General features: G+C 33.1%; 1 protein-coding gene and 1 pseudogene across 1 annotated transcript; both read right to left on the minus strand.

The window, feature by feature from the left end:
- Positions 1-9,117: 9,117 nt before the first annotated feature.
- LOC134721986 (toll-like receptor 7) lies at positions 9,118-12,126 on the minus strand. Its single transcript, XM_063585381.1, has one exon. The coding sequence runs from the start codon at positions 12,080-12,082 to the stop codon at positions 9,479-9,481; it is 2,604 nt and encodes an 867-aa protein (XP_063441451.1). The 5' UTR covers positions 12,083-12,126; the 3' UTR covers positions 9,118-9,478.
- Positions 12,127-23,038: 10,912 nt separating this feature from the next.
- LOC134721993 (toll-like receptor 2 type-1) lies at positions 23,039-26,736 on the minus strand (annotated as a pseudogene).
- Positions 26,737-27,818: the final 1,082 nt, after the last annotated feature.

A 27,818-nucleotide genomic window follows, 5' to 3' on the forward strand; every position in this document is an offset into this window, starting at 1 on the left:
TTGAGTATTTTGTTAAACAGGGGAGGTTTTTTTTACATGTCGCGCCGTATCTCAAAAATAATTTATGATTATTGCTTAAAACTTTACACACTTCTTTGTTATATTAATCTTAAGATCTGTATACTTTTTGGTTTTTCAAAATTTTATTTTAGTGATATTTAGTTTTTTGTAAAAAAAAAAACGGGGTTGGGGGTTTCACATGGTCTGCCGTGTCTCAAAAACAATATATGGTTATTGCTTAAAACTTTCTCAGAAACTATTTATGATTGTTGCATAAAACTTCCATACACGTCGGGCGTATCATGCGCTCATGGTGCAGCTGTTTATTAAGTTTAAGTTCTAAGACCACATTCATTCTGTGTCAGAAACCTATGTTGTGTCAACTATTTAATCACAATCCAAATTCAGAGCTGTATCAAGCTTAAATGTTGTGACCATACTTGCCCCAACTGTTCAGGGTTCAACCTCTGGGGTCGCATAAAGCTGCACCCTGGGGAGCATCTGGTTTTACAAGAAATCATTCAGATAATTAACTGTTTAAGCAACAATGTATTTATAATGTTAAAAAATACTTGACAGGATAAACCATTATCTGTACTTCTCTTTGAAGTTATTGGTTTGTTTAAACTTGTGAACTTAAAAAATAAATTAAAAGTAGTCATGAAATCTATGTAACAAATGCCCTTTAATCAAATAATTTGAAAGGATGATAATCTCAGTTTTACCAATCCATACATTCCAAAATTTGCTGTTTTTTGTTTTTTTTGTTTTTATTTTAATGTTGTTATTGACAGTATATCTTAATATATATTTTTTTGATGTTTCTAGTTGTTAAAAAGAAGTCTTCCATTTACTGTCCAGGTCAGTAGATGAAATGTTAAATTGTAGATGACTTTGTCGTAAAAGTGTTTCAATTTTAATTGAGTTTATTTGCATAAAACTGTTATAAGTATGATTGGTTATTAGTTTTTTTCTTGATTATTTATTTTCTGTCATCATATACTTTGACAAAGCTATGCTATGTATTTAATACTAAGGATAGATCTGTGTAAGTGATGATTTGTAGTTGTTGAATTACTAGTAGATAATTTGTTAACTATTAAAATTTATTTTTTATTGACCAGTCAGATATCCTGTCTGCTTTCTGGCTTTGTATTCTTATGTAGATTATTATAGATGGGCGCATTTCATTTGCGCCAATTTTTGAAAATTACAATCTTTCATTTGCGCCACAAGGTTATATTTCATTTGCGCCATAAAATAAAAACTTCATTTGCGCCATTTTACAGGTAGTTCAGGTAAGATATAAAGGGAAAAGTTCAGTATTATTTGCTCGAAAAGGTTTATCTCTACAGTATTCCCCCTGGATAATGGAGTGAGTTCAATGCCATATTCTGTTCTGTTCTGTTTGAGAAGATCCCTCCTTCAAAGGAGCACTTCGCACAATGACGAATAATGTTACTCATTTCTGAAGCTGAGAGTCACTAAGGTGTATAATTATATATAGTGTTCACATGTTCGAGGTGTCAAGATGGACATTTTAAATTTAGACATAAACCAGTGTAAACAGCAGAATTAAGTCTGTGATTTTTTTATGACCACACATTTAGGCCGGATATCATTAGATCATATGTTCTGAAAAATGAAGACAAGTGGTTTAGTGGTACCTCAAATAAAATAAAACCTTACAAAGCTATTATAACAACAGACATGGACTGGAGGACTATCTTTTTGATCAATATGGTATGCACATGAGAGGGGGGATTTTCCAGACATGAATACATCAGGATCGTCGCTTACAAGTTTTGTGCCAGGATATACTTATTACTTTACTATTGTGCATCATGCTTAGAACTGTCCCAATGTATTACTCCAGTTTTTATTATCAAAAGTCTTTTTTTAAATATCTGTTTTGTACTATATACCTGTATTTACCTTTGACATTGGCGCAAATGAAAGGTTTTATTTTGGCGCAAATGAAATATGGTTTGTGGCGCAAATGAAAGATTTTTTTGGCGCAAATGAAATGCCAATTGGCGCAAAAGCAAAGCACCGTTATAGATATTTTGAAATTCAATATTTTGAAACCAAATAATAGCAAGAATAAATCTGTTGAAAAAACACTTATTTAAAACAACTTATATGAATATAATTGTATAAACATTGAAACCATATCACTTCTAATTAAAATTTACCTCATCTTTTATTTAGCTTGAGTTAGTTATATAATTTTTTTCTCACTGTGTTGGTGGATCCTATGACAAATGTGATATATTTGCTATCCAATTGTCAACTTTTATTTGCAAAGCTCAATCGATATATGTTACGAATGACTTCACATTATAGTACTTAATTAACAGCTAGGTTTTTTTTATCCAAATAAATTTAAACAGACTGCTGCAGCATAATTAAAATGATATCGACTGAAATGGACTGCAATAGTTAAAATAGGCAAAATCACAAAAAATACTGAACTCTGAGGAACATTCAAAACGGAAAGTCCTGAATGAAAATCAAAAGATCAAACACATCAAACGAATAGACAAACAAATGTCATTTTCCTGACTTGGTACATGCATTTTCTTATGTACAAAATAGTGGATTGAACCTAGCGCTAAACCTCTCACTTGTACGAACTTTTTAAACTGTTACCATTACGAATTGGTTGACCGATAATTTGTTCTTGAGCCTCAACAAAATTTTAATCAATGTAAGTCTACGATCACATGTCAGAGTGGTAACGAATGTTTTTGTTTTGGCTGCAGATATTGACCATACTTTCATTTATACATGTATACTACAACAGCATATCTTTAAATATTTCATTTGCTCGTTTTTGTCCAGCCTGCAACTTTTTTTGCAGAAAGCTTGACATAGGGATAGTGATCCGGCGGCGGCTACGGCTACGGCGGCGTTAGCTAACTTCTTAAAAGCTTTATATTTTAGAAGGTGGAAGATCTGGATGCTTCATACTTTGTATATAGATGACTCATGTTACGAAGTTTCTGTCAGTCACATGTCCAATGTCCTTGACCTCATTTTCATGGTTCATTGACCACTTGAAAAAAAAGTTCAGATTTTTTATAATGTTGAATTCTCTCTTATTATAAGTAATAGGATAATTATATTTGGTATGTGCGTACCTTGCATGGTCCTCATGCCCGTCAGACAGTTTTCACCTAACCTCGACCTCATTTCATGGATCAGTGAACAAGGTTAAGTTTTGGTGGTCAAGTCCATATCTCAGATACTATAAGCAATAGGGCTAGTATATTCGGTGTATGGAAGGACTGTAAGGTGTACATGTCCAACTGGCAGGTGTCATCTGACCTTGACCTCATTTTCATGGTTCAGTGGTTATAGTTAAGTTTTTGTGTTTTGGTCTGTTTTACTCATATTTTATGCAATAGGTCTACTATATTAGTTGTATGGAATGATTGTAAGGTGTACACGTCTAGTGGGCAGATGTCATCTGACCTTGACCTCATTTTCATGGTTCAGTGGTTATAGTTAAGTTTTTGTGTTTTGGTCGGTTTTTCTCATATTTTATGTAATAGGTCTATTATATTTGTTGTATGGAATGATTGTAAGGTGTACATGTCTAGCGGGCAGATGTCATCTGACCTTGACCTCATTTTCATGGTTCAGTGGTCAAAGTTAAGTTTTTTAGTTTTGGTCTCTTTATCTAATACTATAAGCCATAGGTCAACTATGACTGGTGTATAGAAATATTTTATGATCTATATGTCAGTGGCTCAGGTTTTATTTGACTGTGATCTCAAATTTGACGGTTCATTGCACAGTGTTAAGTTTTTGTGTTTTAGTCTATTTTTATTAAATTATAAGTAAAAGGTAAAACTATATTTGTTGTATGGAAGCATTGTTAGCTGTCCATGTCTACCTGGCATCTGTCCTTGACCTCATTTTCATGGTTCATTGGTCTTTGTTTAGTTATCTTGGTTAATGTTAAGTTCATGTGACAGTTGTAATAAAGCTTTATACTTAGGACTATCAACGTAATATCAATGATTAGTAAAAAAAGGTGAGACATTTCAGTGTGTCCACTCTTGTTTTATTTAAGTTAATTTTACTTCTTGAGTTTTCGTTTATTTTAAGAGCTAATAGTTTCAGTTGCTTTTATGTGATTGCTTTAATGTTATTCTATAGGCATTAAACTAATGCTTGACTACTTTTTTATGGGTTAACTGTATGTATAAATTGTCCTACGTCTTGTGTCGTTCTATTGTTTCTGTACGCACTGCATATACTATGCAAGTCTTAAATACATTATTTTTGTATATTATGTTACTCACTATATATCCTATTGCCTATTGTGACATGTTGCCGTCTGAATTGGAATTTGATGGCAAGTGCTGCTTGAGCTCAATGTACCCTTCGTCGCGCTTTTTAAGCTCTCCTTGCCCAAAGTGCCAATTGAGATTTTTCATCACTTGGCGTGCTTCGTCCGTCGTCGTCGTCCGTCGTCGTTAACTTTTGCAAAAATATTCTCTGAAACTACTGGGGCAAATTTAACCAAACTTGGCAACCATCATCATTATGGTATCTAGTTTTTAAAATATGTTCGATGACCTGGCCCGTGAACCAAGATGGCTGACATGGCTAAAAATAGAACATAGCGTAAAATGCAGTTCTTGGCTTATATCTCTGAAACCAAAGCATTTGGAGCAAATATCGCATGGGGGTAACATTGTTTGTCAGTATATCTATTTGAAATTTTGATATTTTAAAACTTTTATCAAATTCCAAAATTCCAAAATTTTAAAACTTTTTAAAACTTTGATTGATAAGTGTTACACGGACCGGGAAGTCTATCTTTACCTTTTGCACAGTTTACGTTCCATAATAAAGATGTTACATTGACCGTTCTATAAAACATTTTGAATGTTTATTATTTTATGTACTACATGAACACATCTACAGTTGTAGTAACTACAATCCATTGAAATTGACCTCAACATAAGAATAACAACCTGGTTTGTACTTAAATACGAAGCTCTTACGACGGAGCACCTCGAAATTAAGGAATTGAGGACTGTTTTTCCCTCACGCATAGTTCTGATTCGGTGTACAGGTTTGGCGTTAACTTAAATTTCTTTCAACATTTCTCAAATAGCTTGACACGGAGCAACACTCAAGAGACATTAATTGTCGAATTGCGCATTTGAAGCAGCAGTAGAATAGGTTCAGTCAAACTCATAGATCGAAAATACACTGAAAACGCTTTGGCTAAAAAAGACACAATATAGAAAACTAACGACAAAGCAACACGAACCCCACCAAAAACTGGGGTGATCTCAGATGCTCCGGAAAGGGTTAGCAGATCCTGCTCCACATGTGGCACCGCCGTGTTGCTCATGTTTTTACAAACCCAGTAAATAAGCTTATTCGGTATGTCACACTCATGAAAAGCGAAGGGGATTGTAGTTTCGACATAAGGAACATATCCAATATCATCTTTACGTGGCACAGTTATTCAATAACGGTCAACCAACTCGTGATGGCGTCTGTAAAATTTACAAAAAAATACTTCAACTTTGCAATTAAGAATCTTGGTTTAATAGCTTCACCTCTATCAATGAAATCATGATAGGAAATACAAGCCCGGGAATATCGTATCAAATTGGAAAATATATACTTCATATGCAGGGGCTGCCGGAAAATAGCATATCAATACCTTTATTGTCATGATAATTGATTGGACTGGTATTGTGGAAAAAAATGTATTTAGTTCAAGATTACATATTTGTAACATAAATGGACCCCTTATTGCGATGTCCTGTGCTGTCTGTCATGAAAGTTGTACGTTGTTGTTTTGCGGTTTGCATCTTGTGTCTATTATAGTATTATTTTTGTGCATTTCTCTGCGATTAGTGTTCATGCATGTGTTTGTGCTGTATTTCTGTCACGTAGTGTTATAATTTTAGTGATATTTTTTCACATAATTATCAAATAGTTCGTATCTATGTATACTGACCGGCTTTAGAAACGCAACATTAGATTATTTTTGTGTTGTTTTTGAATGAATGCTTCACCGTAAAAAAAATGACTGCCTGTTACAAACACCAAAATGATTGTCAGAAAGGTCATCAAATACTGTCTGACATGTTTTAGGTTCTGTTTTACACCTTCTGATTTTGCATTTGTTCGACCCATTAATTGCTTTTGGCAATTATACGGTTGGAACTTGAGGGCTTTAAAGGTTTTCCTTCAGTCGATTCTTTGGTAATTCAGTTTATGGGAAACATTTATGGCATGAATCTGTACTCAATGACACTCGGCAATTTGATTAGCAGTTGACGTTGCGGCCGTAAACATGTCTTGCAATTGACGTTGCGTATTCAAATTCTGTTGACGTTTCATTGTCACTACACGTTGATCTGTTCATTGATGGCTAGAAACAAATCTGGTCTACTTGTTTCGTTGTCGGAAGGACAGAAAGACGAGTTTCTGAAGTCATAAAGTATGGTTGCAGCACGTTTATGTGTTCATGTTTGCAATATTCTTAAGGGATAATTCAGTTATTTATTTCTCAGTCTTGGCAAAATGGGGATGCAACATTTTTAAACTGAATTAAGTGAGTCAAAGGATTTAAAGAACTGTTTCACAAAGCAAAAAAACCTGAAACAATCTTTCATGGGTCCAAAATTTCGCTTTAAGAAATTCGTGCGACTTCAAAAATTCGGTATGTTCAATAACCACAGGTAAATCAGATTTAGGTTTTTTGTAAGGAGAAAGAAGTATGATAAGCATGGACAGAAGTTATAAGAGAATCAAACAAGATTTGGTAAAAAAAATCAACAAAACGAGTGTTGCGTTTCTAAAGCCGTTCAGTATATTTTGTAACTTGGTTTTGTTGCACTGCAGTGTTTTAGTTGTTCCTTTGTGTTCCTCTCATAGTTGTGTTTTCCCCGGATTGGGTTTCCCTCAATCGATTTATTGTTTTTGGACAGCGGCATACTACTGTTGCTTTTATCTTTTGTGAGTGTCATGCTGAAGTGGCAAAGACGATGGGAACTAAGCGACACAGGAAGAGACCTCTTTGATATAACACCAAACGTCAAAACCATCCCAATCTTTGACTTTCCATCCAAAAAAATCTTCAGCATCCTTATACAACTTAGAACTAGCTACACAATCCTTAACTATAATTAACAACGCACAGGGCAAAACACCACCGACTTATGCAGCTGCGGAATTAAGGAAACACAACAGCACTACCTCACAGAGTGCCCCAACTACGAGAGTTATAGAGAAGAAATGTACCACCAAATTACAAAAGAAATTGGAATACGCAAGATCAACACATGCACCCTGCTAGGAAGACTAGATCACGAAAACACAGAAGAATATAAACGGAAGTTAGAAATCATTTCGGCCTTTATCTCAAAAACAGGACGTTTCGACTTACCCGAACATCCACAACCTCAATCGTAACAGCAATAACAAAATTAAAGTACATGGAGGAAAATACATTGAAAGATTAAAGATTGAGTATTCATCTGTTGTTATTAGATGTCATGTGATTGTATGCCAACATCGGCTCTGACGTGTTTTCTGTTATTAGAAATAAAAATAAATACAATAAAGGCAACAGTATTATACCAATGTTCAAAACTCATAAATCGATAGAAAAAAAACAAAATCCGGGTCACAAACAAAAACCGAGGGAAACGCATTAAATATAAGAGAATGACAACACTACATTAAATGTAACACACACAAAAACGAACTAAGCATTAGACAAAATCCGATGAGAATAATAAATATCACATCAGCACTAAATACATGAATTTGGGATAGAAAAGTACCGTGACACGTCTTATAATACTGTGAATTCACACTTAAATATAACAGGAAACAAACGACACAAAAGAAACACAACGTTAAAATGTAACACACATAGAAACGAACTATAATATAACAATGACCATATTCCTGACTTGGTACAGGACATTTTTTTAAAGAAAAAATGGTGGATTGAACCTGATTTTGTGGCATGCCAAACCTCCCTCTTTTATTGCCATGTTAAATATAACATTAAAATGACAACACAACATTACAGGACTACAACACAAATAAATAGGAGAAAACAATTGACAAAGAAACACACGAATAATAGCTAACAAAAGGCACCAGGTTTAAAATTTAATACGTCAGAAATGCGTTTTGTCCACACAAAATTTACTAGTGTCGCCCAGATACAAGAGTTTGAAAGCCAAAACAAGTACAAAGTTGAACAGCATCGAGGACCAAAAGTTCAAAAAAGTTGTGCCAAAAATGGCAAGGGTTTTCCGGTAGGTACCAGAACATGATACAACTAAAGTATTAGCTAATTACAGAAAACAACCGGATACATTACATAACCCGACAAAATCCAACACAAATACCGGTAATAGACACACCCGAACTAGTCAAGGCCTCAACGCAAAGTGACGTCACATTTGAAATTGTAATAAAGGATAAAAAATTACGTCACATTTGAATTTGTAAAACAGCACACCAAAATTGAAAAATGACGTCACATTTGAATGAATAAAACTATCAGTCAAGATAGAATTATGATTGATTGAATATTATATTTGTATTAAATACTGATAATTCATTTAATAACAATGAAAATTGCAATACTTATTAGTATCAAACTGAGGTAGCAATTAGACAATTACCTATATTTTATGTCCGGTTAATTCAGAATATAACTGCAACCGTAATACATCCCAGTTTTTAGTTTCAAATACTATTCAAAAAATTCTGTGCACTTTAGAGCTATGCTCAAATTATACACGATATTATGTATGTGTTTTTCTTTTGACTGAAATTAACATAGTAGTTGAACCATAACCATAGTTACAGCACTACAAAACAATACGTATTTGACGGATTTGGCTGCACTCGTGCGACTGACTTTCTGATATACTTTCAAACGGTTTTATATGTCTTATCCGTTTAATTTGAATTTCTAAAGATCATATTGAAAAAAGATATGAAAATTTGCACAACTTTTCTGTTCTGTCCATTCAATATGTTATGCATGTCTCGTGTATTTTAAAGTTAGTATGATGGTTTTATCGTATTGCTTTATTGATATCTGCATTAATTCGTTATGCTGTTAAAATATAGCAACTATATTCGTTTCTTGTACACAGTACTAAAGTGTTCTATTCTTGTTTTCTAGAAGTTTCCTTACATATTAGGTTGATGGTTAGATTTTCATAGTTAGATACCGTACGTGTCATTTTGCAAAACTGAATATTTCTTCTACACCTTTTACTTTGAGACTTTGGACTAGAAAATAAATACTAAGAAAGGTCGGAACTCGTACTTTTATGTGCAAAAACAAGCTTTCTCTAAAACAGAGTTCTACGCAAATGAAACGATAACACATAATGAAAAGCATATCAGTTCCTGTCAAAAAATAATGTACAAGTGTATTAAAACACATCGGCGTAACAGAAATTTATAGCACCTTTTGAAAAAGTGCAATTCTCAGCCTATCCCATCCAACACTATCGTCATTGTCCCACCATTCTATGAATATAATATCATCCCAAATCTGTCGAAGTTCTGAAGGAAAGTCTTGCACTGTAATGTTGTACTTTTTTATTATAATGATGTGCTGCAGATTTCCGGCATATTTTTCGTACTTTGCTCTTTGTATTTCAAACTTCCCCCATATACGGTCTTGAAACGAATCATCTATAACAAAAATCACATTCCTGCTATTACTTATTGATTCTGCAATCGCGTCAGAACATATGTCTCCACCAAGAATGTCCCGGTCGTCTAAGCATGTAATCATCTTCCACGAATTTTCAAGTTTATGTATTAAAGTATTTATTGTCCAGTGTAAGCTTTGGTCCCCATATGATATGTATATGTCATATTTAGATTTCAACTTCATTCTCTCCTCGATAACTGATCTAAACCTTCTATAAATCCAATAAGCAAGTTGCCATCTGAAATTTACTGCAAGAGCAACGGGAATTGTTAACACAACAAAAGAAACAAGTAGAGCGATTCCTATCCGAAGCCAGTGCCCACTGTTGCAGTCTATAAAAAGATCATGATAATTCTGCATCACTTCTGGAATAGTCATAACTGTACCATTTTTTAATGTGCACCAGTAATCTCTTTTAGGTTTATCTAAACTTATATTTGTTTTGGTGATCCATTTGACAAACTTAAGAGTATCACAAGTACATCTGAAACGATTTCCATTAAGAAACAGTTGAAATGTATTCCTATTCTTTATGTTTTGTTGTTCAAGCCATTGGCGTGCAGTTTCATTAATGGATTGAATGAAATTGTTACGAATATCGAGAAACTGTAAATTTGAAAGAGATAAACATGCCTTTGGTATGTCATAAAGCAAATTATATGATATGCTGAGGTTTTGTATTTCACTGTTGTTCACAAAGACATCTTCTGGTAGAAACCATATATTATTATTTGAAATGTCCAATACCTCAACTGATGGGATAAATTCTAAGGCGGTTGGACACCTTTGAAACGTGTGACCTAGTCGAGTATATTTCATGTGAACAATTGTTGTATTTACTAGTTGAGGCATCGATTCTAAAAAGAATGTTGACAATGTTGTTCCAGAAAAATTGATAAACCTCAGATTATTTGACCCATTAAATTGTATTATCGGAAACCAATTAGCATCAAAGTAGCTAATATCAAGATACTGTAAATTTGGGGCCGTCAGAATTAAAATATTTCCAAGTAATTCTAGTTTTCTAAGAAAATGTGATAATCTTAATGTATGCAAGTTTTCTGGCAGCTTTAAATGAAATTGTACAATCCCCTTTTTGTCCTCATATTCAGAATAATACTTTGATTCAATATATTTCGTAAATGCATATGGACTTTTTTCCAATTCGTTTCTTTCTTCATCATACACAGAATATTGGTCAGAGAACAATCGAGTTTTAATGTCTGTGTCTGTAACATCTTTTTCATAATGTAAATACTTTATTTCATCAGAGAAAGACAAAGGATTGTACGAATAATCAAATAAAGTCAAATTTACCGATTTATGAGCTAGTGGCAATAACTCAATGAATTGATTCATCATCGGAAATCGGTTTCCAGAAAAAACTATTTTTTTGAAACATTCTGGCCTTTCATAGTATAGTAGAGATTTCGGTTTAAAGTCTACAATTCCACACTCAGCTAAAATCAGATTGGACACACATATCTTTTGTAAGTATCTCATCATTTCTGAAGTAATTATAACAGCGTCTGGAGCTGCCACTTCTGTTGGCCCACGATAACCAGAATTCACCTGTATGAACTCAATCGTTTCCATTGTCTTATTTTCATAGGGATTAAGTATACTGAGGGCATCTAGAAGTGACATCGTAGATTTATGAATACTTATTGTCCTAAGGTATTTAAATGGCACTAAAACTCCCTTTTGTACACTTTTAATATGGTTACAGTTCCTGAAATGTAATTCTTTGATATTTGAAGGTAAATGTATAAATGTGATATTCTTTAGATCATTTACAATGCATTGGTCGAATACCAGTTTTTCTAGATTAATCAAATTTGGCAAACCTAATCTATAAAAATCAGAATTATGAATAAGATCCATAGCAAGAAATTTCAAATTAACTAGTTTACCTAAGAACGGATAATGCTCATCAAAACTGTCGAAATTTCTTTTAATGTCAAGGTGATTTAATGATTTCAAATTATTAAATACGTCACCGGTATGTTCTGTAGGTATATTTAATTGGTTGTTGCTCAAATCGAGTGTTGTTAGTCTTGTTAATCCATTAAATGAACTGCAACGTATCGTTGTAAGCTGGTTTCCATGTAAACTTATATACTGAAGTAGTTGGTAACGTGCGAAAGCATTAGCTTCTATTTCGATAATGTTGTTTTTGCGCAAGTCCAGTCTTGCAATTGTTCTTGGCAATCCTTTCGGAACATGTGTTAAATTCCTTTCTTCACATTTAGCAGAACATTTGTCAATTTCACACGTCGATTTACATACACTTTTATCCCAAAGCAATGCCAGGTAAAACAAAAGTAAAACAAACATGGACATGGTTTAAAAGGTATGTACCTTCAGGTGCAACTTTATGTGATAATAAAAATACGAATGTTGTTCCTCATTCACTGGAATTTTCATCTATTTTTTTTTGTAAATATATTATTAAATGCGATGTTTACATGAATATGACCTTGTATTGTGTATTGAAAAATATCTACTTCCTCTTCATGCACTGAGAAAAAAGAAAACAAAAAATACCCTATTTACAAAACACAAGGAAATATTCATATTTGATGTGAATACATTACGTTTACCTTGGGAACACTACACTATACTTTATTCTAATCCTTTATCAAAGTTTTGCAGGTTTTCCAATTGAACTTTCTGTTCGAAACACTTTCCATATTGTTCTACTTCTTTATAATTCATAACTCATTTGTATTTAGCAGTATTAGTTATATTGATTGATTTCATTTTAAAGTACATCGTTTTCTACCTGTTGATGGAAATATAAATAAAAATATAACAAAAAATACCGAAATTCAAAATAAATTAAAAAAAAAGGGGTAGAACATAACATTGACAACAGCAAACTTTATTAACCAATGACGACGGGAAAAAAACATCCTACATGTTCCTGTAAACAGAGTACTAATGACACTCCATTTGTTGGCGACAGTTCTCAACCTTTAATATTTCATGCGGAGATTCATTAATAGGGATTCACATTATAATGTTATACCATTTACACACAGAGGTTTCAAAAAAACACTTTAGTTTCTTTAAATTCACTGCTTACAATATTTTATTTTTTTTAAATACTAAGGCTTTTCTACCTCAGGAATAGATTACCTTAGCTGGATGTGGCAAAACGTTTAGGAATTTTGATCATCAATGCTCTTCAACTTCGTACTTTATTTGGCCTTTTTAACTTTTTTGGATTCGAGCGTCACTGATGAGGCTTTTGTAGACGAAACGCGCGTCTGACGTATGTACAAAATTTAGTCCTGGTATCTATGACGAGTTATTTATACTCACAGGCCAGGGGAAAAACTAAATATTTTCTGCGTTTTTACAGAAATGGATATTTTGAATAATTTCCATTTCCCTTTTTTACTGTTTTGAACTGCATAAAAAGCATACACGTTTAGAAAAGAAAACAACAAAAAAGGGTATATAAAGTAACACAAATATGGATTACTGTAAACTTGTACTCAATTTTGTTATGGAACGGAAGCTGTATTTTAAATCTTATTCTACAACCTCTGCTTTCTGGGGAAATAAATAATTTTTGGAACACCAGATAATTGTTATTTTCTGTGAATTGTTTCTTATCCCAGGCATTGATTAGCTCAGCCGTATTTGGCACAACGTTTTGGAATTTTGGATCCTCAATGCTCTTCAACTTTGCACTTTATACATATTTTGATATGGGCGTCACTGATGAGTCTTATGTAGACGAAACGCGCGTCTGGCATCCTATTACCTTTGATAGCTATTCGACCAATGTCATTTTGATTAAGGTTTAATCTCCCTTGGTATCAATACCAATTCACAAAAAAGACCAGAGATAAACAATAGTACATAAAACACAACTAAGAAAGCTTAAGACTGAGCAACACGTCCCCACCAAAACATGAGGCGATATCCGTGCTCCGCTTGAGTACACCGATACTGATCCACATGTGGCACCCAACAGTTTCTATGTTGCGTCGAAATTCAAATTATGATAAAAAAAATTAACATAACTTTTCGGAAACAAAACACAAGAAAAAAATGCAGCAAAAAGTGTTACAACAATTTAATCAGGCAAACATTACGTTCCCACTCTTTTTCCTAAAATGTCCTGTACTACGTCAGGAATTTGGCAGTTGTTATCAAATAGTCCGTTTCTTTATAAGTTGGCGTTGTTTTTTTGTAGTAGTTTAGTGTTATTCCAATGTTTTCCTCTAGTAGTTGATGTGCTTCCCTCGGTTTTGGTTTGTTTTCGCTCACTATGTAATCGATTTACATGTATGACTATTGAACAGCGCAGTAGGCAACTTTTGAATTTATGTGTAATACCACCAAATCATAGTACCTCACATCCGATTCCATACAAAGAGGTATCGAAAAAATATTCACTTGAATATGACTGTTGTAGGAAAATGAAATTTTAATCCTACATTTAATTACAGTCTGCGTCTGTTCCGTCTGTCACATGTCCATATTTCTTGACTTCATTTTCATGGTTCAGCGACTACTTAAAAAACAGTTAAGATTTTTTTTAAATGTTAAACATTTCTCTTACTATGAGTAATAGGATAACTATATGTGGTATGTCCGTACCTTGAATGGATTGATTGCAAGCTGTACATGTCTGCCCTTGCAGGGTTCATCTTACCTTGACCTCATTGTTATGGTTAATTGGTCAATGATTAGTTTTCAAGGTTAGATCTGTTTCTGTTTAGAAACTATAAGCAATAGGTCAACTATATTAAGTGTATTGAATGATTGCAAGATGTATTTCTTGTTCGGTTTATCTTACATTGATTTAATTTTCCTGGATCATGTTAAGTTTGTGTGATAGTTGTAATAAAGCTTTATGTTGAGGACTATCAACATAATATCAATGATTATTAAAGAAGGTGTGATATTACAGCGTATGCACTCATGCTTTCTTATACACAAAGAAATGTGATGTAAAATTTTGTCTCTAGGAATGGACAGAAAAGCACTCCATTCCAAGTATTTCTTTATTTGAAACAAAGATAAATCATGCACAATAAAATTGAGAATGGAAATGGGGAATGTGTCAAAGAGACAACAACCCGACCAAATAAAAAAACACACAATAGCAGAAGGTCACCAACAGGTCTTCAATGTAGCGAGAAATTCCCACACCCGGAGGCGTCCTTCAGCTGGCCCCTAAACAAATATATACTAGTTCAGTGATAATGAACGCCATACTCATTTCCAAATTGTACACAAGAAACTAAAATTCAAATAATACAAGACTAACAAAGGCCAGAGGCTCCTGACTTGGGATAGGCGCAAAAATGCGGCGGGGTTAAACATGTTTGTGAGATCTCAACCCTCCCCTATACCTCTAACCAATGTAGAAAAGTAAACGCATAACAATACGCACATTAAAATTCAGTGCAAGAGATGTCCGAGTCTGATGTCAGAAGATGTAACCAAAGAAAATAAACAAAATGACAATAATACATAAATAACAACAGACTACTAGCAGTTAACTGACATGCCAGCTCCAGACTTCAATTAAACTGACTGAAAGATTATGATTTCAAACAATGTTTTTAAACGTACAAATTAAACAAAAACTAATAGTGGAACATCAACTGAGGTATTACATAAAGATACATGATGCAGAATTATAGTGTGTAGTTGGTGTTTTCAATTTTTGTTTACCACGTTAATGATATTATAACATTTTAGGGATCTAAATCTTATAAAAAAACAAAAATAACGCTTTGAGAGCACATTTATTAAATGAAAATATATAATCATTTTTCTTTTCTAAAATTAATCATCAAACATAATAAAAATTAGATTTAAAACTCTGAACTTTCTCACAAAAACAACATCCAAATGTATTTATCGTACTAAAATAGAACCTAAACTAATCCCAGAAATCATCATCACCCATGAACTTTCTTTTTTGTTTGAGAATAACTTCGTCTAACACGTGTATGACGCCATTGATTGAGCTCATGTCACATTCAGTAATTTGAGATCCTCCGATTTCAGTTTTGTTACCCATTTCATCAACTGTAAATCGTTCTTCAGACACTGATTTTAGATGCCTCGCTCCATATCCTACGTTTGCAGCAACTATGCTTAAACCAGAGCAACAAATCTGATTTGAAATTAAACAATAAGCTATTATATTCGGTGTTGACATGAACATCAATTATATGGTCATTTTATAAATTTCCTGTTTACAAAACTTTGAATTTTTCGAAAAACTAAGGATTTTCTTACCCCAGGAGTAGATTACCTTAGCCGTATTTGGCACAACTTTTTGGAATTTTGGATCCTCAATGCTCTTCAACTTTATATTTATTTGGCTTTTTAACTATTTTGATGTGAGCGTCACTGATGAGTCTTATGTAGACGAAACGCACGTCTGGCGTATGAAATTATAATCCTGGTACTTTTGATAACTATTTACACCACTGGGTCGATGCCACTGTTGGTGGACGTTTCGTCCCCGAGGGTATCACCAGCCCAGTAGTCAGCACTTCGGTGTTGACATGAACATCAATTATATGGTCATTTTATAAATTTCCTGTTTACAAAACTTTGAATTTTTCGAAAAACTAAGGATTTTCTTACCCCAGGAGTAGATTACCTTAGCCGTATTTGGCACAACTTTTTGGAATTTTGGATCCTCAATGCTCTTCAACTTTGTATTTATTTGGCTTTTAACTATTTTGATGTGAGCGTCACTGATGAGTCTTATGTAGACGAAACGCGCGTCTGGCGTATGAAATTATAATCCTGGTACTTTTGATAACTATCTACATGTTCCTCCTTAATTTGTCTCGTAAAGTACACTTGCTATGGCCATTTTGATTGCGACAAAATATTGTTTTGTTATGTTTATAAAAGTTTTAAAAAACTTTTAGATACAAAAAAAGGAACTACCAAAAAATATTGGACACTGAGAACATCAGATCACATACGCACAATTACAAACTTAATCCCCCGGACATAACAAAGCATACAAATAAAAGATACTTAACGTTCTCAAAAATGTAGCACAAAAAGAGTCTAAAGTAATTCCATTCAAATAAAATCAACTATTATCCCTAGCTGTAAGACCAGATATGGTTGAGTTACTGCAAATAAACTCATCATAGATACCAGGACTAAATTTTGTTTATACACCTGACGCACGTTTCGTCTACAAAAGACTTATCCCAAAAAAGTTAAAAAGGCCAAATACAAAAGACCCAAAATGAACATGGCACTCACACCACATCTTCCTATATCTATTAAGTTTGCAAAACAGCAATACAAGCATTAATTATAAAATTATGTTTGCTGAGATTTTCCTTAAAAAAACTTTATGCAAGTTTATTGTCTTTTCAGATCATTTTTTTTCAAATATTTATTTGCATCCTCAACAATTCAAAAGTAAACTACTGTACCTTTAAATATGTGATTGAATAGTACATGTTTTAACTTCTCTTTGTCGTTTACAATGTTCTGTAATTCTGCATCATCAATGCGTTTGAAAGACCGAAATAAAATATTTCTTGATACTTAAAAAACAGCAATAATCTTTCATTCCCTACCTTAAATACATTCCAATGTCCGGTGTATGCAGACAATTAATTTAAACAACCACCACGAACTGGTTAATCTTTATGTGACGAGAGGGGTCAAGTGAGCTTTTCTTATCAATTTGCGTTCGTCGTCCGTCGTGCGTCGTCGTCGTCGTCGTCGTCCGTCGTTAGGTTTTACAAAAAACTTCTCCTCTAAAACAACTGGGCCAAATTAATCCAAACTTGGCCACAATCAACTAGTTTAAAAAAATGTGTGGCGTGATCCGGCCAACCAACCAAGATGGCCGCTAGGGCTAAAAATAGAACATGGGGGTAAAATGTAGATATTGGCTGATAACTCTGAAAGCATTTAGAGCAAATCTGACACGGGGTAACATTAATTATCAGGTCAAGATCTATTTGCTCTGAAATTTTCAGATGAATCGGACAACTGGTTGTTGGGTTGCTGCCCATGAATTGGAAGTTTTAGGGAAATTTTGCTGTTTTTGGTTATTATCTTGAATATTGTTATAGATAGAGATAAACTGTAAACAGCAATAATGTTCAGCAAAGTAAGATTTAAAAAATAAGTCGACATGACCAAAATGGTCAGTTGACCCCTTTAGGAGTTATTGCCCTTTATAGTCAATTTTTAATCATTTTTCGTAAATTTTGGTTATCTTTTACAAAAATCTTCTCCTCTGAAACTACTGGGCCAAATTAATCCAAACTTGGCCACAATCATCTTTGGGTATCTTGTTTAAAAAATGTGTGGCGTGAACTGGCCAACCAACCAAGATGGCTGCTACGGCTAAAAATAGAACATAGGGGTAAAATGTAGTTTTTGGCTAATAACTCAAAAGCAAAAGCATTTAAAGCAAATCTGAAATTTTGAAATTGTTTATTAGGTGAAAATCTATCTGCCCTGAAATTTTCAGATGGATCGGACAACCTGTTGTTAGATTGCTGCTCCTGAATTGGTTATTTTATGGAAATTTTGCCGTTTTTTGTTATTATCTTGAATATTATTATAGCTAGAAATAAACTGTAAACAGCAATAATGTACAGCAAAGTAAGACCTAATAATAATTCAACACGACCAAAATGGTCAATTGATCCCCTAAGGAGTTATTGTCCTTTATAGTCATTTATAACAATTATCATAAAATTTGTAACTTTTTACTAACATTTTCCACTGAAACTACTGGGCCAAGTTTATTATAAATAGAAATAATTGTAAGCAGCAAAAATGTTCAGTAAAGTAAGATGTACAAACATATCACCATCACCAAAACACCATTTGGTCATGAATCCATCTGCGTCCTTTGTTTAATATTCACACATACCAAGGTGAGCGACACAGGCTCTTTAGAGTCTCTAGTTTGTGTTTTTTATAATGTTGTTATTACAGTTTATCTAGATATATTTTTTTTAATTATTGTAGTGGTTAAAAAGAAGGCTTCCATTTACTCTCAAAACCAGTAGATGTAATTCTAAATAGTAGATGACTTTGTTTTATAAGAGTCTTAATTTTTAATGGAGTCAAATTTGCATAAAGATTGTTATATTACTGGTTATAAGTTTGTTTTCTTTATTATTTATGTACTGCCTTCATATACTTTGGCAAAGCTTTGTTATATAATTACGACTAAGGACAGATCTGTGTAAATAGTGATTTTTATTGGTTGAATTAGATAATTTTTAATTATTATAATTTATTTTTTTTGATCAGTCAGATATCCTGCCTTCATATACTCTGGCAAAGCTTTGTTATATAATTAAGACTAAGGACAGATCTGTGTAAGTAGTGGTTTTTATTGGTTGAATTAGATAATTTTTAATTATTATAATTTTTTTTTATTGATCAGTTGAATTTATCTGTTGAATTTTTATAGATACTTTGAAAAAAATAGATATTTTGAAACAAAAGAATAACAGGAAGAAGTCTGTTTGAAAAAACTTCATTTGTAATAACTTATATGAATATAATTGTAATATTGAAACCATATCACTTATAATTAAAATTTACCTCATCTTTAATTTAAATTGAGGTTGACATATATAATTTTCTTGCTGTGTTGAACACACATATTTGTGTACAGAACCTTTCAGAAAAAAAATCAATAGATCGTAATGTCAAATTGACAATGGAACAAGATATTTATGAATACAGGAAATCGTCACGTCATTTTCGGCTAGCCAATTGTCAACTTTTATTTTACATCAGTTAAATAACCATTGTCTCTTCATATGGGGTTTCCACAGGTCAATTGATTCGAGCATCACTGATGATTTTTTTTGTACCGCCTTGACGGAGTCATATGTATGCTGTTTCCGTCAGTCACAGTCTAATGACTTTGAAACTTATCTTAGTTCAAATGTATTAGTTTGTGATTAGATTAGTTTAAGATGCACTGCTAATGTTTAGTCAATGATATTTGCAAGTATTATTTCCATGGAGATTATATAGCCCCACTCCCTCTTCATGGTTCATTGACTTTGAAACTTTTACATAGTTTAGAAGTTAATGTTTGTATTTAGGTTGGGGAACGACTTATAATAAGTCAATGGTATTTGGTATGCAGTTGTATTAGCATTGGCACATCTTATTAACATGGAAATTGTTTAGCAATGTAACTTAGTCATGGTTCATTGACTTTGAATACTTGCAAGATTTGTAAGATGTTAAAGTATTGCTATTTTGATTTCAACATTTGCATAATCAAAATTACAAAAAAGGCGCGACATATCTCTGTGATAACAGTGTATGTAGACGAAACGCGTGCATGTCGCTATACTTAATTTAATCCTGGTATCTTTGAGGATTTTATAAACAAGCAGTGGATCCAGGCTACAAGGTTAATTATCACTTTCCCAGTAGTCAGCACTTCTGTGTTGACATGAATGATCATTGGTATGTTCATTATTATAATTTTAAAACTATTTACAAAACTTTGAATACATGTATTAGAAAAACTAAGTCTTTTCTACTACAGCAATATATTACCTTAGCTGTATTTGGCAAAACTTTTAGGAATATTTGGTCCTATGCTCTTCAACTTCGTACTTTATTTGGCCTTTTTAACTTATTTTTCATTCGAACGTCACTGTTGAGTCTTTTGTAGACAAAACGCGTGTGTGGCGTAAATACTAAATTTCAATCCTGGCATCTTTGATGAGTTCATTTTATATGTAATGCGAGTGCATGTACACATTAGACGTAATTTATAAACAGGTGTGTTTTAAGGCAGAAAACTGACTGCTCTAGCACTATTACGAAGATATCGACTGAAATGGGCAACTCAATAGTTAGACTGATATCATTTGTTGACCGATAATTTGTTCTTGAGCCACACATTATTTCAATCAATTTATGTCGATGCTTGTTAGTTGGATTGGTAAAGCATGTATTGTGTTTGCTGCAGATAAGAACATTCTTTCATTTATACAAGTATATACTTAAAATCATACTTATAAAAATTTCATTTGCTCGTTTGTAAATTGCCTTAGTTTATTCTACTTCTGGAGCATTGCTTATTTTCAGTGATATTGTTTTTCGTTTAGTTAAATGCCTTTTTGACTTAATGTTATGCTATCGGCATGTATGCTTTGTACCTCCTGTTTATGTAATAACTGAGTTTGCTTAACTGTTGTATGTCTTGTGTCGTTCTTTTGTGTATGAACGTACTGTATTTACTATGCATGTCTATAATTAATTATGTATGTATTACTATCAACTTGTACGATTCGCTCGTGTATGTAACAATGTTTTAGATTTTATCGAGAGAAATTCATGTATTACTGAAAAATTATTAAACCAGGGTTTTCGATATAACAAACTAGTCAAAACATTTACTAAACGTAATCATCGGTATACAGACATCATTCGTAAATATAGCTCAACATGCAGACTTCTTATACGTTCAGGTATTTCACATCCAATTTTTTATGGAAATATTCTTAATAAAGCACAAAAATTTCAGTGTTCACCTCAGAAACTAACAAAACCTTTAAATAGACTGATTAAGAAGGGATATAGTTACGATACTGTTGTCAGGTCATTAAAGATTGCATATTTTGGCGTTAATATTGATTCACTTATAGGGTTTTTGCATTGGAACTAAACATATTTATTTAAAAACCAGTTGTTGGCATGACACGGGTTATGTTCTTCTCATATATGTTATGATGGTATGATACTAAACCCCTCAACGGGAAGGATTGTGCCTGATATTCATATGATGAAGACATAATCAGTTTAATTGAAGTCTGGAGCTGGCATGTCAGTTTACTGCTAGTAGTCTGATGTTATTTATGTACATTGTATTATTGTCATTTTGTTTATTTTCTATGGTTACATCTTCTGACATCAGACTCGGACATCTCTTGAACTTAATTTTAATGTGCGTATTGTTATGCGTTTACTTTTCTGCATTGGCTAGAGGTATAGGGGGAGGGTTGAGATCTCATAAACTTGTTTAACCCCGCCGCATTTTTGCGCCTATCCAAAGTCAGGAGCCTCTGGCCTTTGTTAGTCTTGTATTCTTTTAACTTTTAGTTTCTTGTGTACAATTTGGAGTTTAGTATGGCGTTCATTATCACTGAACTAGTATATATTTGTTAAGGGGCCAGCTGAAGGACCGCCTACGGGTGAGGGAATTTCTCGTTGCATTGAAGACCTGTTGGTGACCTTCTGTTGTTGTCTGCTCGGGTTGTTGTCTCTTTGGCACATTCCCCATTTCCATTCTCAATTTTAATGTTACGTACTTTTTCTTCAAAAAATTGCTTGTTGTTTAAAGACTGAACCATTGTTTATGTGTACTAACTTATATAGTTTACAATAACATGTATACTTTAACAAAATGAAAACACGAGAGAGAGAGAAATAGTAGAAAAAAAAACAAATGTTTTCAGAAATTCTTGTTTGGATCGAATTGATGGGTTTGCCATAAATTAGACAGATATGATATGAATTTAAACAATCATGGTTATTTTCTACTAATTGAATTGTTGGTTTTTTTTTAATTAGTTCATCTGTTGTTATAGTAAACGGTCTTTTTTTGATTACAAAAGATGTAATGCCAAATTTTCCTGAACATGCGAAGACATGGTTGAGGCTTTATATGTCGCAAGATTCAAAACAAACGGAATGTCTATCTTTACCTTCTGTGCATTTTACTTTCTTTAAATAAAAGCAACAGTAGTATACCGCTGTTCAAAATTCATAAATCGATAGAGAAAAAACAAATCCGGGTTACCAACTAAAACTGAGGGAAACGTATCAAATATAAGAGAACTAGGACACAATAGAGACACAACAACAAAATGTAACATACACAGAAACGAACAGTGATGTAACAATGGCCATTTACCTGAATTGGTGCAGGGCATTTTATGAAAAAATGGTGGGTTGAACCTGGTTTTGTGGCATGCCAAACCTCCTGCTTTAATGGCAGTGGTAATTATAATATTAAAAATGACAACATTACACGACAGAGTGACAACAAATAAACAGATAAATGGGAGAAAATATAGGACAGAGAAACAAACGAATAATAGCTAGCAAAAGGAAACAGGTTAGAAAATATTTAAGTTGTGAAGCCAGGGTTATCCGCCTGGGACAAAAACATCATTATTATCAAGAATAATACATAGTTTTGCAAACAGTTTATTTTATAAAATGACTATACATATTTAACACAGGTGTAACATTGAATTTTCTCTTCAATATTTTTTTGTTTGTTCATTTGTAACTATTTTTATAAAACACATCTACAATTGTTATAACCAAAATCCCTTCCTTTTCCTTGAAAATTACCTACCGACTTAGATCTATCATCGGGTGTTTACTTTAACGATTTACATGTATGACGGATGCCACATGTAGAGCAGGATCTGCTTACCCTTCTGGTTTTTTGTGGGGTGTGGAGCCCGGTCTTCAGTTTTCAATGTTGTGTTGTATGTATTGTAAGCCCAAGAGGGATTAACCAGCCAAGTAGCTCAGTACTTTGCTACTGGCATGAAAATACGGGTATTGATGTTATATCTAATTACAACCACAATTTGATATTGATTAGTATGTAATTGAACCATATTTATGGTTGCAGCGGCCACAAAACAATTAATATTTGATGGTTTTGATCGTACCCGTATGAAGCTCTTTAAATACTTTCAAATTTTTTCATATTTTACTAGTATATCCGTTTAATTTGAATTTCTGAAGATCATTTTGAAACCATGATTTGAGAATTTTTACAACTTTTTTTATACACAATAAGCACTCGTTCTCTGTCTATTCAACATATTATTGTAGTTTCGTGTATTTTTATGTAAGTCTTGGGGTTTAAACGTATTGCTTTGTTTATATCTGTATAAATGCGTAATGCGTAATGTAGATATTTTATTCGTTTGTTTTGCATATGACTAAAGTGTATTTTACAATCTTGTTTTTATGACTTTCCTGAAATATATAAATGAATTGTGAGATTTTCATGGTGAGATATCGTGTCATGTGCGAAAAAGATTATTCTTTCTGCACATATTTCTTTGAGACTTTGGACAAGAAAATAAACACAAAGAGAGGTCAAAGCACGTGCTTTAATGTACAAATGATAAGCTTTTTCTGAGTCAGGCTTTTACGAGAAGGAATAGACAAAACGTAATGAGAAGCATATCCGTTTCTGTCAAAATATAATGCACACTGAGTGTATTACAAAAATATCAGTTGGAACAACGGTGTAATAAAAAACTCATAGCACCTTTTGGAAAAGGGCAATTCTCAGCCTGTCCAATCCAACACTATCGTCATTGTCCCACCATTCTATAAATATAACATCATCCCAAATCTGTCGAAGTTCTGAAGGAAATTCTTGCACTGTAATATTGGGCTTTTTTATTACAATAATGTGCTGCAGATTTCCGGCATATTTTTCGTATTTTGCTCTTTGTATTTCAAACTTCCCCCATAAACGGTCTTGAAATGAATCATCTATAACAAAAATTACATTCCTGCTATTACTAATGGATTCTGCAATAGCATCAGAACAAATTTCGCCACCAAGAATGTCCCTGTCGTCTAAGCATGTGATCATCTTCCACGAATTTTCAAGTTTATGTATTAAAGTATTTATTGTCCAGTGTAAGCTTTGGTCCCCATATGATATGTATATGTCATATTTAGATTTCAACTTCATTCTCTCCTCGATAACTGATCTAAACCTTCTATAAATCCAATAAGCAAGTTGCCATCTGAAATTTACTGCAAGAGCAACGGGAATTGTTAACACAACAAAAGAAACAAGTAGAGCGATTCCTATCCGAAGCCAGTGCCCACTGTTGCAGTCTATAAAGAGATCATGATATTTCTGCATCACTTCTGGAATAGTCATAACTGTACCATTTTTTAACGTGCATCGATAATCTCTATTAGGTTTATCTAAACTTATATTTGTTTTGGTGATCCATTTGACAAACTCAAGAGTATCACACGTACATCTCAAACGGTTTCCATTAAGAAGTAGATAAAATTTATTCCCATATTTTAAGTTTTGTTGTTCAAGCCACTTGCGTACGGTTTCATTAATGGATTGAATGAAATTGTGACGAAAATCAAGCAACTGTAAATTCGGTAGAGACAAAACTGCCCTCGGTATGTCATAAAGCAAATTATACGATATGCTGAGGTTTTGTATTTCACTGTTGTTCACAAAGACATTTTCAGGTAGAAACCATATATTATTATTTGAAATGTCCAAAACCTCAACTGACGGGATAAAGTTTAAGGCGTTTGGATTTTTTTGAAACAAGCGACCTAGTCTAGCATATTTCATTTTAACATTTGATGTATTTACCAGTGTTGGAATCGATTTTGGTAATAAAAAAGATGACGATTTTGTGCCAGAAAAGTTGATAAATCGCAGATTATTTGGCCCATCAAATTCTATCCTTGGAAACCAATCAGCATTAAAGTAGCTAATGTCAAGATACTGTAAATTTGGAGCCTTCAGAATTAAAAATGCCCCTTGAAAATCTACTTTTCTGAGGAAATGTGACAGTCTTAATGTGTGCAAGTTTTCGGGTAATGTTAAACGAAATTGTGCAACCTGCCTTTTGTCAATATATTCTTGAGTTGTAGTGTTATGTCTTCGATCGATATATTTGGTAGAGGTATGTGAACTTATTTCTAATGCGTTTTTGTCGCCATTGTACAACGAAACTTGGTCACAGAACAACCCACTGTTTATGTCTACAAAAGGTTGATCATTGTGAATATACTTGATTTTCCCCATCATAGGACAAAGGATTATACGAATAATCAAATAAAGTTAAATTTACCAATCTGTAAGTGAGTGGTATGACTTCTTGGTATTTATTCAACATTGGAAATCTGTTTCCAGACAACACCACTTTTTTGAGACATTCTGGTCTATCAAAGTATAATAGAGATTTCGGTTTAAAGTCTACAATTCCACACTCAGCTAAAATCAGATTGGACACACATATCTTTTGTAAGTATCTCATCATTTCAGAAGTTATTACAACAGCCTCCGGAGAAGCAAATAGTTTTGGCTGATTATAACCAGAATTCACCCCTATGAACTCGATTGTTTCCATTTCCTTATTTTCAAAGGGATGTAGAATCTTCAGTGCATCTGAAAGCGACATCGTAGATTTGTGAATACGTAATGTCTTGAGCTTTTTCAATGGCATTAACACTCCTGCCCCTGCACTTTTAATATGATAGCACTTTCTAAAATGTATTTCTTTAATATTTCTAGACAAATATGTAAACGTTCTATTTTCCAAATGATTTAAAAAGCAATTTTCGAATACAAGTTTTTCTAGATTAATCAGATTTGGCAAACCTAATTTATAGAAATCAGAATTAGGAATAAGATCCATAGCAAGAAAATTCAAATTAACGAGTTTACCTAAGAAAGGATAATGCTCATCAAAAATGTCGAAATTTCTTCTAATGTCAAGATTATGTAATGATTTCAAATTATTAAATACGTCATCGGTATGTTCTGTATGTATATTTAATTGGTTGTTGCCTAAATCGAGTGATGTTAGTCTTGGTAATCCATTAAATGAACTGCACTGTATCGTTGTCAGCTGGTTTCCATGTAAACTTATGTACTGAAGTAATTGGTAACGTGCGAAAGCGTTAGCTTCTATTTCGATAATGTTGTTTTTGCGCAAGTTCAGTCTTTCAATTGTTCTTGGCAATCCTTTCGGAACATGTGTTAAATTCATTTCTTCACATTTAGCCCAACATTTTTCAAATTCACACTTCGATTTACATACACTATTATCCCAAAGCAATGACAGGTAAAACAAAAGTAAAACCAACATAGACATGGTTAATTGGAATGTACCTTCAGGTGCAACTTTATGTGATAACAAAAATACAAATTTTGTTCCTCATTAACTGGAATTTTTATCTCAAGTTTTTGTGAATATATTATTAAATGCGATGTTTACATGAATATGACCTTGATTTGTGTATTGAAAAACATCTACTTCCTGTTCAGGCACTGAGAAATCAGAAAACTAAAAAATGCCCTATTTAAAAAAAATCAAATAAGGAAATAATTATATTTGATGTGAATACACCACGTTTATCTTCAAATCAATGCACACGTCGTTTTGACATTGTATTCCTATATTGAGCTTTATAAAAGTATTGAAGTTTTTTTTTTTTAACTTTGTGTAGAACAAAAATCATCATCATAAATGTGTACGAGTTTTCTTTATAATTCGTAACTTATTTGTTTTCAAAGAGTACTTGTCCTATTGATTGAGTTCATTTAAGAGTTCATCGTCATACTACAGTTCAAGTAAAAATAAGTTTAACTGAATTCAAGGGAATTTTAACTACAGGCTCTAAAGAGCCTGTGTCGCTCACCTTGGTCTATTGCATATTAAGCAAAGGACGCAGATGGATTCATGACATCATTGTGTTTTGGTGATGGTGATGTGTTTGTACATTTTACTTTAGTGAACATTCATGCTGTTTACAACTATCTCTATCTGTAATGAACTTGGTCCAGTATTTTCAGTGGAAAATGTAAGTAAAAATTTACATATTTTATGAAAATTGTAAAACATTTACTATCAAGGACAATAAATCCTTAGGGGGTCAATTGACCATTTTGTTCATGTTGACTTATAATGTTAGGTCTTACTTTGCTGAACATCATTGCTATTTACAGTTTATCTCTATCTAAAATAATATTCAAGATAATAACCAAAACTTACCAATTCAAAGGCAGCAACCTAACAATGGGTTGTCCGGTCCATCTGAAAATTTCATTGCAGATAGATCTTCACCTGATTAACAATTTTACCACATGTCAGATTTGCTCTTAATGCTTTGGTTTTTGAGTTGTAAGCCAAAAACTGCATTTTACCCCTATGTTCTATCTTTAGCCATGTTGGCCATCTTGGTTGGTTGGCCTGGTCACCGGACACCTTTTTAAACTAGATACCCCAATGATGATTGTGGCCAAGTTTGG

Source organism: Mytilus trossulus, chromosome 1, assembly GCF_036588685.1.
Source record: "Mytilus trossulus isolate FHL-02 chromosome 1, PNRI_Mtr1.1.1.hap1, whole genome shotgun sequence".
NCBI classification, from domain to species: domain Eukaryota; kingdom Metazoa; phylum Mollusca; class Bivalvia; order Mytilida; family Mytilidae; genus Mytilus; species Mytilus trossulus.